At 37.7% G+C, this 14,266-nt stretch overlaps 1 protein-coding gene across 1 annotated transcript in view; it reads left to right on the plus strand.

The window, feature by feature from the left end:
- Positions 1–14,266, plus strand: part of SYNE1 (spectrin repeat containing nuclear envelope protein 1) — a 320,695-nt gene that overhangs the window by 158,531 nt on the left and 147,898 nt on the right. The window contains exons 60-72 of the mRNA XM_054062229.1: positions 619–801; positions 2,334–2,477; positions 2,809–2,964; positions 3,538–3,702; positions 4,837–5,009; positions 5,867–6,020; positions 6,155–6,298; positions 8,435–8,599; positions 9,622–9,939; positions 10,683–10,838; positions 11,516–11,686; positions 12,492–12,818; positions 14,082–14,234. Coding sequence (XP_053918204.1) covers positions 619–801; positions 2,334–2,477; positions 2,809–2,964; positions 3,538–3,702; positions 4,837–5,009; positions 5,867–6,020; positions 6,155–6,298; positions 8,435–8,599; positions 9,622–9,939; positions 10,683–10,838; positions 11,516–11,686; positions 12,492–12,818; positions 14,082–14,234 — 2,409 coding nt within the window. The remainder of the gene's footprint in view (positions 1–618; positions 802–2,333; positions 2,478–2,808; positions 2,965–3,537; positions 3,703–4,836; positions 5,010–5,866; positions 6,021–6,154; positions 6,299–8,434; positions 8,600–9,621; positions 9,940–10,682; positions 10,839–11,515; positions 11,687–12,491; positions 12,819–14,081; positions 14,235–14,266) is intronic.

Consider the following 14,266-nt stretch of genomic DNA (forward strand, 5'->3'; position numbering starts at 1 on the left):
TGCATGCGTATTTCCATTCTCTTCTTGCACATCAGCACTGTGCAAGATTTCCATGAGTAAAAGTGCTTTCAAACAGGGGAGGTAAATTAAGGATGCGGAGGGATAAATCGCTCAGCTTAGACATTGCTTAGGGTCTGAGTGTCAGCCCACGCCCCTGGACACTCACTGGAAGTCCCGTGTGGCTGTGGCCCATGGCAAGGCTTCCATCCAGTGTGTGTCTCAGAGTGGGCCCCAGCTCCTTCTGTTACCTGTGCTAGGATGCTGGTTCCCTGAAATGAAACTCAGCACTTTCTGTAGTGTGGATATTTCACAAAGTACAATACCCAACTAAATGACCAGTAATTGTCTCGTGAAATGCAGAACATACAGGTAACCATAGAGTATTAATTTATACATTATATAGACACTTATGGATTAAGTAGCTTATGGATTAAGTAGCTGTTTTCTCTAAATCCCATGAATATGAACGACGTTAAAATGGCAGGTACCAAAAGATGAGTTACCATGTTAACAAACAGAAACAATAAACTCTTATCCCTGTTAGACTTTCTGGCAGCTTGCTATTGACCTTTACCAGGAACCAAGGTTCAACAATTAGCTCTTTTATTACTGTTTTAGGAATTCTTATCAGGAAGTGAGAATGGACAACAAAAACTAAACTTGGTAGTATCCAAAGGAGAAATGCTGTGTGCTGTTTTACCAAAGGAAAAGGCTAAAGTTATCCAGGACAAGTCTGCTGCCACTAAAGAAGACTGGAAAAATTTTATCACCACTCTCCACCAGAAGGAATCTGCATTGGAGGTACCAAACCAGTCACAGTGGGGAAAGCTTGGATCTAAATTTCCTCTTTGCCTTTTATTTCAAATGGCATAATTTAGATATGGTATATAGCTCTAAGTGTTTGTGATGTAACAGAACCAATAATTAGCTGTTTTCAAGAAGTCTCATTCTTCCACTTACGTTTTACTTTTGTTTACTTATCTCCTTATGACCTGATTCCACTTAAATCAGAATAGTGTATTTCATGCAGAAGAGTGTTCTTCAGGTTAACTGAAGGTAGCAAATACAGCAGCTACTCAAATTCATGAACATGAGTCACATCAAATGTACTGGATTAAAAAAAACCCAACACATTTTCTTTTTTTGAAGACCGTTTTATCACAGACTTCTGATGCTGTTGCTGATTGAATAGTCCCTGTGCAGTTAGTAAATGTCTCATTGCCAACTGGTGAAATGTAATTATTTGAGCAACTTTTTAAATAAGCCCTAGTGCCTTTCTGTGTTCAGAACTCACAATTAAAACAGAACAGAAGGTAAATATCTCAATAACGTAATCTGTTTTAAGGTCATACATTTTAATTCCTAAGGAATGGAATTCCCTGCCTATTGTAGGAGAATTGAAGTCCCTAGGCATTCCTGTTTCAAACCAATGCTGCTTAGCCAGCTGAGAAAAAAAATATAAAAAATTGATGCATCGTATAGGAAAGCCTTTCAAAGAAAATTCTCTGATAGCAAGGACTTACCTTTCTTCACCTCAGCGTTGCCATGGAAAGATGTCCTCAGAGACAACCATTTTTCAGTCTCATAGGCTTAGTCTATCATTCTGATAAGTTTGATTTAAGTGATGAAACTATAGCTAAAAAGAAAGTCGGGGTTAGGGGGAAGTAAATAACTAGGGCACATGGACTGTGCTGTCCAGGTTTTTATTACATATGAATTATTTCAGATGATATGTTTTTTAATTATGTAGAATTAGCCTAAAAGACAAACATTGAGGCTCTGAAGGAATGCCTACCTATGCCTTTATGCACACATTTTTATAACCAAGATTTTACAATAAAAAAGAATATAATAAAAAATTATCACTAGAATTGGGTTAAATTTAGTCATACATCACCTAGGAAGAGTGGCAGCCCGTTTAAGGAGGAGTTAGTGTGTATGACTGCATGCAGATGTTAGGTAACTCGTATCCCAAATTAGCCTTTCTTCAAACTGACTTAGCTGTCTTAGTTAGTCTTACATTGAGTCAAAGCTCATAAGACCTGTGAAGCTTTCAATTCAGATGAAATTTGCTTCAGCCTCTCCTCAACTGTGTAGACATATCCTACATTGTTTTGCCTCTTAAAGGGGTGTGCTCTTATACTTATATTGCAGTGTCTGTTTGCGGGATGGGAAGGAGCAGAGCTGGTGTAATTTATTTTTAAGAGTTATGTAGCATTTGGCTGCAATTGTATATAGGTGTAGACCCTTTTTGTGTGCTTGATCTGTTTATTGTGTGTTAAGTAATGCCCAGTACAGTGGAACTGTTGATGAAATTGTGCGTGTCTTCCCAGAACTTAAAGATCCAGATGAAGGACTTTGAAGCAACTGCTGAGCCTCTGCAAGAGTGGCTCACTGCAACTGAGAAGGTGGTGCAAGGAAGTAGCAGTCGGCTCCTTGATCTTCCTTCCAAGAGAAGAGAACAGCAAAAGTTGCAGGTGACTTCTCATGAGCCTTTTAAACACAGCTAGACTCTTCTGTTCCATCCTCTTGATCTCATTAATTCCTTATAAAAACTTGATTGTTTTGGCATCCTCACCTCTAAATGAGATGAGACCTGATTTCAAGGATTGCTGTTGTTGATCCTGGCCCATCAACATGTGCACCTTCATGTTTCTTCTTATGACATGCTGCTTCGTTGCTGTAGCTGTATGGTGTGCCTTTCTCAGCAAGCTCGCCACATGTCACTTCTGTTTTTCATGGTGCCTTCATGCTTCTGTTTCCTGCTGTCTTGCTCTCACTCAGTATTAATATACTTGTGCTTTACAGTCTGTCCTTGAGGAAATAAGCTGCCACGAGCATCAGCTCAACAGGCTAAAAGAGAAAGCTCAGCAGCTGTGGGAAGAGCAAGCTGTCAGCAAAGGCTTTATGCGCAGAGTGTCTCAGTTGTCTTCTCAATATCTTACTCTAAGCAATCTGACTAAGGTAATGCACCCAGTGTATGTGCTTTTAAGCAGTTCATTTGATGTAACTGGAGAAAAAGGAAGACTGAAATATGAAACACTGCAGTAGTCTTGCTTGTCTGCTCTAAAATATGTCTGAGCTGTGTTGTCTTTTGTGCTGGCAAGTGTTTTGATTAAAAAGTTATCCCCATCTGATTATGCCACTTTTTTCTTTTTCCAGATTCAAAACAATGTGGGTTTGGTTTTGATTATTTCAAGTATTCAAGACATTTTAGTTATCTAATAAGTGCCCCCTGAAATAATTATTTTGCTAAACTTAGGAGAGTGATTTTTTTAGAAAATACAGAATACAGAGAAGTTATTACTTCATTGCATCCTATAATGATGAGTATTTATTTGCATTCTCAGCTTCTTCATCTAAAACAAATAGATAGATCTTCTAGAAAAATTACCTCTTAAATGGCTTTTGAACGTTCAGCGGGGGGCATAGACCCAACTCTAAAGCACCAGGCTGGGCACTGAGACTTTAAACTAACTCTGTTTTGAATAGCGGTCCTTTTATAGCTGATGGTGCTAATTATTGTATGAATTGCAGGAGAAAGTTTCCAGAATGGACAGGGTCGTAGCAGAGCACCAGCAGTTCTCATGCAGTGTCAAGGACCTCCAGGACTGGGTGGCTGATGCAGTTCACATGCTGGATTCCTACTGTCATCCCACTGCAGACAAGAGTGTTCTGGACAGCCGGATGTTAAAGCTAGAGGTATGGGAGTGATAGACCCCAAAACTTGCTCTTTTTAGCTCTGTAAGAAGAATGCAAATATATGCTACTTTACATTAATTGCTGCATATTAGTGTGACAGTTGTTCAGGCACTGGTTTTCAATTTACTCAGCAATAACTCTTTTTATAGAGGAAGGAGATCATTATTAGAAGTTTTCATTAATAAGGATAAAGGGACCTTTATGCCATGGAAAACTGCATATATATACAAACTAAAAATTCAAAAGATATAGTGTGGCTGCTGAAGGTTATATGGAAGAAGGTAGGATATTAACTTCTGTTAGATTAATATATTATTTCTTAGATCTTAGAGGGGATATGGATCCTTGAAACAGCTTTTCCTATTTTTTTTCGTTAAAAGTAGTGGCCACAGTTAAAAAAATAGCATCTGCTGATATCACTGCTCAGAAGCTGTTAAAGAGAAACTCAAAAAACCATACTTTTCATAATACTGATGTCTCAGATTTTGATCTGTGACCAAAATATGGCCAGGTCCTCAAAATTATTAGGATACATACAAGAGATTCTAGCAAAATACTGAAAACATGTTTTGCCTTTTTGTTGAGTCTTCCAGGTTTGTGCTTTCAGGCTTTTTATGACTTCGCATAGTGTCAGAAGTGGTTAATTTGCAACTGCACAGCTCTATGAACTGAGGTCTTTAAGTTGATTTTTCCTGATAGTTTACTGAGTTATATGTTGGTACCTTTGTGTTGCAAATAGATCCTAGAATTGTAGAACTGTACTTCAGCCCTGTAGAAGATATTTGTCATCACATATTGTTTTCTATATAAATGAATCCTCCTCTTTTCCATCTAAATTACATTCCCTTTGGAATGTCACCTTTTCCCACCCAGCATTACCTTCTCTGGTACGTTGTAAGTACCTCCACAGATTCCATGAAAACTTCCCTGTCAATTAAGACTTTTTTTTTTTTTAATGGCCTAAACCTACCCTTTGAAAGTTACTTTCTCCTTGTGAAGCGCAGATGTGAACACCCCACTGTCTCTCTTCCATCTGTCTGTTTGTAAAAACTGCTAAATTCCATCAGCTCGTTTTCCTGTAAAGCCAGTTAGCAGTTAGGGATAAAAGTAGTATAATATCCACTCATTCTTTAGGGACTGCTAGCAGTGAAACAAGAAAAAGAAATCCAAATGAAAATGGTTCTAACAAGAGGAGAATCTGTTCTGCAAAATACTTCTCTGGAGGGAATACCAGTGATTGAACGGCAGTTGCAAACCCTGAAGGACAACTGGGCTTCTCTTCTGTCTGCGTGTATCCAGTGCAAGAGGTAAAATGGGTAGGAGGTGGAGAATGATGCTTAGCAGTAAAACTAAGTTAATTCCCAGAGTTTTATTATTTAAAGATTCAAATTTGTATAAAATGACTACATGTGCCTAACGCTGCAGGTCTACAGGATTTATTCATTTGAAGTAGAAAAAGGGGAGGAAACTGTGACATATCTAAGCTTTGATAACACTTCCCAATATACTCTTAACAGTGAATTCGATGTTGGTAATATTGTTGTAAATTTTACTTTGAATTGCACTTGGTGCCTAAAATTGTTCTTAGAAATGAGAAAAATCTTGCTGCAGACTTTAATGATTACTCTGCCAAGATCCTGTCTGGTTGCTAGCATTTCGCAGAAGGTACTGTAATTACAGTGTCCAATAGTGATGCTCAAACTAATAGAATAAAGACATACAGGAGAAAAAATGCAGCCTTCTGTGGGGGAGCATGACTAGTTGCAGATCTTTCCATTTAAAACAACAAAGGTAATTAAACATTAGAATGCACCAACTAGTGTATGTATAAAAAGGGACAGAAAATTTCTGGGTTTAGATCTCAGGCTTTCATTTGCACTTTATTTACTAAAGCTACATGTCAGCTAGCTACATAACTTACAAACATCCTTAATATTCCAAGTTTGGGAAACTTAATTCCTCTTTATCAGCCAAACAATGAGTTTGGTTCACTAGTTAAACCAGTTAAAACCTATAGCGGTTTTACAGCTCTGTCTTGGACTCCTTAACTTGTAATGTATCCTTCCTATAAATATAGTATAGAATAACTGTAAATGACTACATCTCCACTAAAATAGCATGAGAACCTCCACTATAACAATAAATATGTATTTTTAAATTACAGTCAACTGGAAGGAGCTCTCTCCAAGTGGACAAGTTACCAGGATGATGTTCGTCAATTTTCTAACTGGATGGATAAAGTAGAAGCAAGTATGAATGCTTCTGAAAGGCAATATGCTGAACTGAGGGAAAAAACAGCTGCCCTCAGCAAAGCAAAGGTGTGCTTGCTTTACAACAAACCAACAACAAGCCCTTATCACCTTAAAAGTAATAAAAAAGGCTGCAAGATTAATCTGTGGTCTTGTTTAATGTGGCCTGTTCATAAATATGTTCTTGTCTTTCTCTTTTGCAGCTACTTAGCGAAGAGGTGTTGAGTCACAGTAGTCTGTTGGAGACTATTGAAATGAAAGGAAGTGGGATGGCTGAGCATTATGTCACTCAGCTTGAACTGCAGGACCTTCAGGAGCGGTACAAGTTCCTCAAAGACAGAACGAGGGTACAGTTTTTCTTGATAACACTCTTTCTTGTTTTGTTGGCAACAAGGAAAAAGGGAGTCTTTTCATTGATCATTTATTATACAGTCAAATGAGGAATAAAAGTTTAGCGGCAGTTTTAAGGTATCAGAAAGTTTTTAGGGTGATTTATATATCAGTCTTCCTGTACCACTGAGCTTCAGATCTTTTCAAAAGGGTTCTAAAAATCTGAGTCTGGAAAAAAATCAGCAGGTGAATAGTCTGAGGAGTTCCATGTCAAAAATCTCGTTGACTTCAGTGCAGGTATGATTTTACCCATTGTGACTGAAAAGTTGAAAGCATGTCTGAATCTGAGATTTCCATAAATGTAAGTTTTGCAGTAAATATAACCAGTCCATCAGATAATTCACAAATGTTTGACAACTATAGAAGCTTAATATTCAACACAAACCTTGTTAGCAAGTAAACTGACTTAGCGAGTAAACTGATGTCAAAGGACCCGGCATGATAAGTACTATATTTACTGATAAGTGTTAATATCATAAATCTGGAAAAGATTAGGGCATAGAAAGTTAAAGATCAAGATGAGTTTGGATGTAAGATACAAGATAAAGAAGAAATAGTAGAAGACATAATGATACATTTAAAGCTAGGTGATTATCTCCAGTTAACTCAAATTCTTTTGTGGTAATTAAATCATGCCCAATGCATGTTCAGGCAGACAACTCTTTTTCACGACAGCAGTGTAATAAAATTGAATGTTCTTGTCTCATAATGCCTTTATCCTCTGGAAAGTAAGGCCAAAATTCACTTTTTCAAACTTCTGATTTGTTTTTTTGTGGTACTTCCTTCCACAACTGCAAAGAATGCAATGCACTGTCTTTCTTTAGACCTTCTGTGAATGAACTCACTCAGGTTTGTCAAAGAGATATGCAAGTCCTGGGAAGTGCTACTTAATACCTAGTATTTCTGTTAGCATGCTAATGCTTTAACCTTTACGTTTTGCTACTGCACAAGTCTATACTGACTTCCTGTATTTGCTCAGCTTGAGCAACACCATAGGAACAACGAGAAATGGGTGCTCTCTATCAGATGTGAGAGCTCTGTATCTCTCCCCATATAGCAAGAAGCATCTCTTCTTTCTCTTTCCACCTAATACTCCACATGACTTTGGTCTTCCCTACTCCCAACTGTGGTGATGATAGTAGGTGTCAAGAGGAAATTCAACCTTTAGAAAGAAATTCAATGTTCAAAGAAAAAAGCTGGAAATTAAGGAATGGTCAAATCCTTTAATAATCCTTTGGCCATGTGGGAAACCCAACAAGCTTCCCCAGGGGTTTGTGACCCAAGCCTAAGTAGACCAAGACCTGTAATTCCCTGCAACTAGTGTCAAGAGGCAAGGCAGTAGGTTCACGGATGCTGTTTATGAAAGTTTTTTTCCAGGCTGCCCTGAAATGCAGCCTGTCTTGCCTCTATCCAAAGTTTCACCATTCCCATAATTTCTTAAGGAGTGTGAATTTCATGTAATATACTTTTTTTTTTTGTGCTTAGAAAGACTAATCTTGTGCAAATGTATAATGTCTTTCCTGCTGTAGCCCAGATACAGTAATATTTTAATGCTGAGTTGTGAAATTATTGTAACTTGCTCACCCACATACACAGAAGAATTGCTATTTATTCTCACTCTGCTCTGTAGGAACTGCTTGCAAAGGACTTGAGCAATCTTCAGACCTAAATATACTAGGTATTCTTAATAGAAAATTATTATTCATTTGGCAAAAAAAAGTCATGCAAAGAAAAAATACACAATTTCTAAGCTCACATTCTTATTAGTAGATTCAATTTAAATTGTTATAAAAATTAAGGTGTTTTGTTACTAGACACTAAGACATTATTTAAAAGTGATCCCAGATGAAAACTTCTGATCACAGAAATCTCAAACTTATGTGAAGAATCTTTTAGGATAAGTATCTGTATCCACACATTTACCCCCTCTTTCCCTGTAATTGATCAAGGCATCTTCAGAATCCAAGTACTCTTGAATTCTAGGAAAGCTCAGCATCAGATACGAACTTTTCATCTTGATGGAAGTCCTTATGTTTTCGTTGATAATACGCTAAGTTATGTATACACATATATTTAAATACTTTAACAAGCAGGAGGCAGTAACAAAAGCTGAAGGACTGCTTAAGTTGCATCAAGAGTACCAAAGAAATCTGAAGGCCTTTGAAGTGTGGCTGGAGGAGGAACAGGAAAAACTTGACTGCTTATCACATCTGGATGGTGATGCCCAGAAACAAGAGGCAACACTCCGAGACTTACAGGTACATAAGTGTGACACTGTAAGGGAAAAACAAAAATGCTACTTGTAAAATAACAGAATAATTACCAGACAAAAATTGCATCTGTCTTTTGTCTCAAGAATAGCTTGGAATCGCACTGTAAGTACTTTGATGCTCAGAAGTGGTTCCACTAAAGCACATGGAAACCTTGTAACTCATTTCCAGAAAGAAGTGTTAGGCCTTGAATGAAATCTGGAGACATGCTAATGCTTTTTGCAAGTACTGAATTTGTTTTAGATGTTGGCCTACCTCTTCTTTTTCCTGTGTTTCACAGAATATTAGAAGTATTCCTTTCACTGGGTTTTCCTCTTTTTATTGCTTACAATGCAGATGCAGGTACTTTCAGGCAGTTCCAGTCATGTAGGCTCCCATGGTGAGGTGGGAAGACTCTTACCGAATCACTGAAGTGCCAGTGAAGGGTGAATGTGTAGTACTTCAGTAATTCCCCAGTTATGATCTTAAGCTCACTAAAAATACTTTCATACCTGTTGTTGAATTAGCAAATGGTCTGTACTTGAGTTATGAAATATTTATTACTTTATTCAGGCTACTGAGGTCTTCGTATGATCAGAGACTCTGCATGTATGTCTTGTTATTGTCGTTTACTTTACAAAATCTGAATCCATTTTGAAAATCTGAGTATATATCTCAAATATAAACTAAGGTGACACACAACTGTGTTTTGTTAAGGTAATTTACTGGTTATGTTTTCTAATGAGATGAACCCCTTCATAATTTCTAATCAAATTCTAATAAGCATAAAGATGCCATGCATGTCTAGAAGAGGGTATCAAGAATTATTTCGGACTGATGCTTCAAGCATATGTAAAAATAAATAGGTTTATTTTAAAAGATTGAAGCCTCACAGTGTTCAACTAAAGAGGACTATATAGGAAACATTGAGGTAGCTTGCTTTTGTCTTAAGTTGAATGAGGATTTTTGTTTGCTATATGTGAAAGAAGGCTGTTAACGTACAGTGTGTATCCATAACTCTGCCTTTACAGGAGCTGCAGGTCCACTGTGCAGAAGGACAAGCTTTATTGAATGCTGCAGTCCATGCAAGAGAGGAGGTGATTCCCTGGGGCGTTCCCCAGATAGAAGACCGAGCCCTGGAATCCTTACGACAGGATTGGCAGGTTCATCAGCACAGGCTTTCTGAAGCAAGAAGCCAATTAAATGCCACTGTGAGCAGACTGAGGTTAATGGAGAAAAAAATTCAGAAAGTTAATGACTGGCTAACAGATCTGGAGAAGAAAGTTGCTATCAGGACTGGGAGGCAGTCTGGTAGAGCAACAAAGGAGATGCAGCTTCAACAAATGAAGGTAAAGGGTATAGTTAAGGCATTCCTCAAACAAAATGCCATGTGAGGTTTCCACATCAGTGCCTGGCTGCACACTGAATATAACGGGAAGCATTGCGTTTCATTCTGAGGTAGTGCCTAGAATGATGGATCTAAGAGAGCTTCATGTCTTCTGGATCCAGATTCCTCCCATTTTACTCATAAAGGGTATACCAATGTTGAAATTTCTTAGAGACGTGGAATTCATGTGCTTTGTGATTGCATAACTCAGAACAACGATTAATCCTAGAGTGGGAAAGTGTTAATATGGTAACAAAAGTAATATGTGACCAATTCTGTAGTGAAGTGTCTGCTGAGTTGTATAATAATTCTCCTTCAGTCACTGCAAGGAGAAGTCGTGGTTCTGAACAAACACAGGAAGCAGATTTGAAGAGATTCAAGGTTACACTTTACAGTCACCCTTAAAACTTGGGGTAATTTCTGTAGGAAGTCCAGGTTGCATTTATATTATTAACTGGGAGAGGGAGAGGAGAGTATTGAATCTATTGTAATGAAATGCAGTCCACATGGTATGATAAAACTTCACCCATGTTCGTTATGTTAACCTTCATCAGATTCTGTTTTATTTTCCTGTTATAAATCCATGATTGCAACCATATATTCATTTTATTTTTCAATGATTTCATGACTTAGTTACAAATCAATGCATATTGTGTTTAAGATGTTTCAATCAGTCATATAAGCTGAATGATGTCTTTGTCATAGAAATGGCATGAAGAAATTGCAATCTACAAAGATGATGTGGAGGAAGTTGGGGTGTTGGCTCAGCAAATATTAGAAGAAAGTCTCACTGCAAGTAATATGGGAAGCCAGGCTACGCAGCTTACATCTCGCTACCAGACTCTTCTTCTTCATGTATTGGTGAGTAACAGAAGTCAATGCAATGTAGCGTCATAAATTGTCAGTTAAGAAGCAATTATAAACAGACTTTCTTAGTTAGACTTTATCAGAGTTTATTCATTATTGTAGACTCATTAATATAATATTCACATATCTATCCTTATATCTACACACATACATGTTGATTTCATTGAGTTAAATATATTAGAGAACTGTAATTGGGGTAGTGCCATTTCAAAAATATGCAGTGTTAATCAGATGTTGTTACTACCCTTTTTGGCAGTTTAAGGAAAGAAATTCATAATTCAGTATGTTTGAACTCTGAATGACCTCTAGAGAAGTGTTTTCAGGTTATCACTGAAGCACATAGGTATAGGGAAAATTTGAATTGATAAGGTACAGTCTTCAGATCGAGTCTCATAGCACCATAACCACAAGTCACAGTTCAGATTTCAAAATATGAGTACCTTTTCAGTGGTTAGTATTAATTCTGACATTAGTCATTGCTACATGTACATCCTGACAAGACCTCAGTGAGAATTATCCATAGATATGAAAGAACTCAAAACTTACGTGCTTAATCTTAGTATCTCAGGTTTTATTAATAAGTAACAATTTATTGCTTCCTTTAGCAATGACAATGATAAACATCTGGGTGGTTCTTGTTTCCTCACTTTACCCTTCATATTTGTTTGAAGGAGCAAATGAAGTTTCTGGAAGAAGAAATACACTGTATAGAGGAGTCAGAATTGGCTTTTAGTGCTTACACAGATTGGTATGGAGCTACTAACAAGAACTTTGGAAATGTGATCACCAAGTTTGATATGGTTGATAAAACAGCAATGGAGAAAAAAGTGCAGAAACTAGAGGTACAGCTTTCTTTAATACAGCTTTTGTTCCTTTTCACCAAAAAAAGAAGCTATATTTTAACATGCACCTTACCTGCTTAAAATTATGACTTCACCTTGCCCAGAGACCCTGATAGGATAAAGATCACTCAATGTAAAACTTTTTGTTCTTATGTCATACACATTAGATCACAGTTTGGTTCTTGAGCTTATGAATAGTCCTAAATAATATAATCCTATCCTTTGTAAGGCATGTTTGTGTGTGTTTTATTTTTGGTTAAACTTAAAATATTAATTACCCTTGCAAGGCATCTTGTCATGGGTTTGTTTTGATGGTTTGTTGTTTTTTTATTTTATTTTTACCAGTATGCACATTGTAAAGAAAAGCAAAAAGTGCTGTCTTTCTCCTAATTGAAATAACTCAGTAGTAAAATTCACATTTCATCTCAGGGTTGCAGATGAGTTTTTCATATGTCCTGCTGCTTAAACATAATACACTAAGAGAAAACTTCCGTCTGTTCAGAATTTGGAGTATGAATTCTCTTCTGATAGCCCTCAGTTTCTGTATTTATCTTCACAAATCCTGTGTGGAACAGAAGCATTTGTTTTCTCTGTTTCATTCTAGTTTACTGCACCTTAACTCCAGGCAATTTTATTATGAAAGGTCCATTCAGTTTCCCTAGCTATTCCTTCTGTGTCCTTAGCAGAATTAAAAAAAACAAACCACAATAGTTAGATTCTTACTGATAATAGAACTACAATGAATAATAATTAAAAAAGGTAAGAGCTAGCCTGCATTTTCTGTTAACCAACACTTGCTCCACAGTTGCTGCTGAATGATATGGACATAGGCCACAGTTTACTGAAATCTGCCCGTGAGAAGGGGCAGCGAGCTATAAATTACATGGAAGAAACTGAAGCTGACCAGTTAAGAAAAGAAATTGGAGATCACATGGAACAGCTTGAAGAGCTGGCTGGCTCCATCAGGAAAGAGCACTCAACATCTGAGAAGTGCCTTCAGCTGGCAAAGGAGTTCTCAGACAAGTATAAGGCACAGACTCAGTGGCTGACAGAGTACCAAGCCATGTTACATGCTCCAGCGGAGCTGAAAAGTGAACTCTATGAGAAGAAGGCCCAGTTGTCCAAATACAAGGTAAAAAGTGGTTTGTGCTATTGAATTGATTTTGACCTGGTGACTCACAGTAAATCCTCTGATCCGTGTGTCTCTTAAGTTTCCGCAATAGATGTATGAGATGTCTCTGGTCTGGATATCCAAATCAGCATCAAAGTGAAAAGATGCGCAATACCTGCATCTATGAACCAGAGGGATGAGCACTTGGGTTTGAAGTCTGAATGTCCTAACAGGACTTCCACATCTGAAAATTTTCTGTTATGGAGCAAAATTCTTTTATAAGTACACATATGAGTTACTCCATTGACATCAACAGAGTTAACTGCTCCTTAAGCAAAAAAAAAGAAATCGGTGACTCTTTCTTCACTGCAGACTGGCTGTAATTACATTGGCTTAATCAGCTTTCTGTTTAAAGCTGCGTGTCCCAGGTCAGCTCACAGCTGAGACGGTGGGCTGCTGTGGCTTCCTCTGGTTTTGGTTAGGATTTTAATGAAGTGTTCTTTTTTTTTTTTTCTCCCAGTCCTAAAAATGACAACAAACCCTATTGCTTCTTTTAACAATGTTTTGGTGAAATCCTTTGGGATTACAGATCTTCCATGACATGTACTGGGTCTAGCTGGGATGGAGCTAACTCTCTTTATAGCAGCTCATATGGTGCTGTGCTTTACGTTATAGGTTAAAACAGTGTTTCTAACAAACCAGTGTTTTGGCTGTTGCTGAGCAGTACCTGCACAGCATCAAGGCTTTCTCTCTGAAACTGCCCACTACCCACTGCCAGCTTCAACACATTCATATATCATAGCTGTGTGCTTGCTTTCCATACATTTGGGGAGCTGGTGTCTCACTGCTGTTTGATGGATGCTGCTATGTGCCATGCTGGCTGAGCCAGCCATGCAAATTTATCAGATTCCATGCTCTTCAGAGTAGTGTTACGTAGTTGTCTGCATATTATCTCATTAAGGGGAGGGCTTTGATGGTGCTTTCCCACCTATCTGCAGAATTTGTTTGTCTCAGCAAGTTATATCCCTAGCACTCGCTCATTCGCACGTATTAACCCTCTTTCCTTCACCAGCTCCAGATTATCAGCCATACTAGTAGCCACTCATAAAAAGTATAATTACTTTTAGATGCCTACGAAGTTGTTGTCTCAGGACATGGCTGAGAAACATTGTCCTGCAGTGGTAGCAAAGCTCTTCTCATCTGGGAAGGGTGATCTATACCATGATAGAAGACTGTGTCTCAGATCAAAGGGAAGTTAATGAATAATTCTTGTTTGCATTGTAGTCCATACAGCAGACTGTTCTGTCCCAGGAGCCATCAATAAAATCAGTAATTGAAAAGGGGGAAGCACTTTTTGATCTGGTGAAAGACGTGACTCTAAAGAACAAAATTCAAGACCTCCAAAGCACTTATGAGGAATTCTGCAGCACAACAAAGGTAAAAATTCAGGAAGAAAACTCTACTTTAGA

Source organism: Cuculus canorus, chromosome 3, assembly GCF_017976375.1.
Source record: "Cuculus canorus isolate bCucCan1 chromosome 3, bCucCan1.pri, whole genome shotgun sequence".
Lineage (NCBI taxonomy): Eukaryota > Metazoa > Chordata > Aves > Cuculiformes > Cuculidae > Cuculus > Cuculus canorus.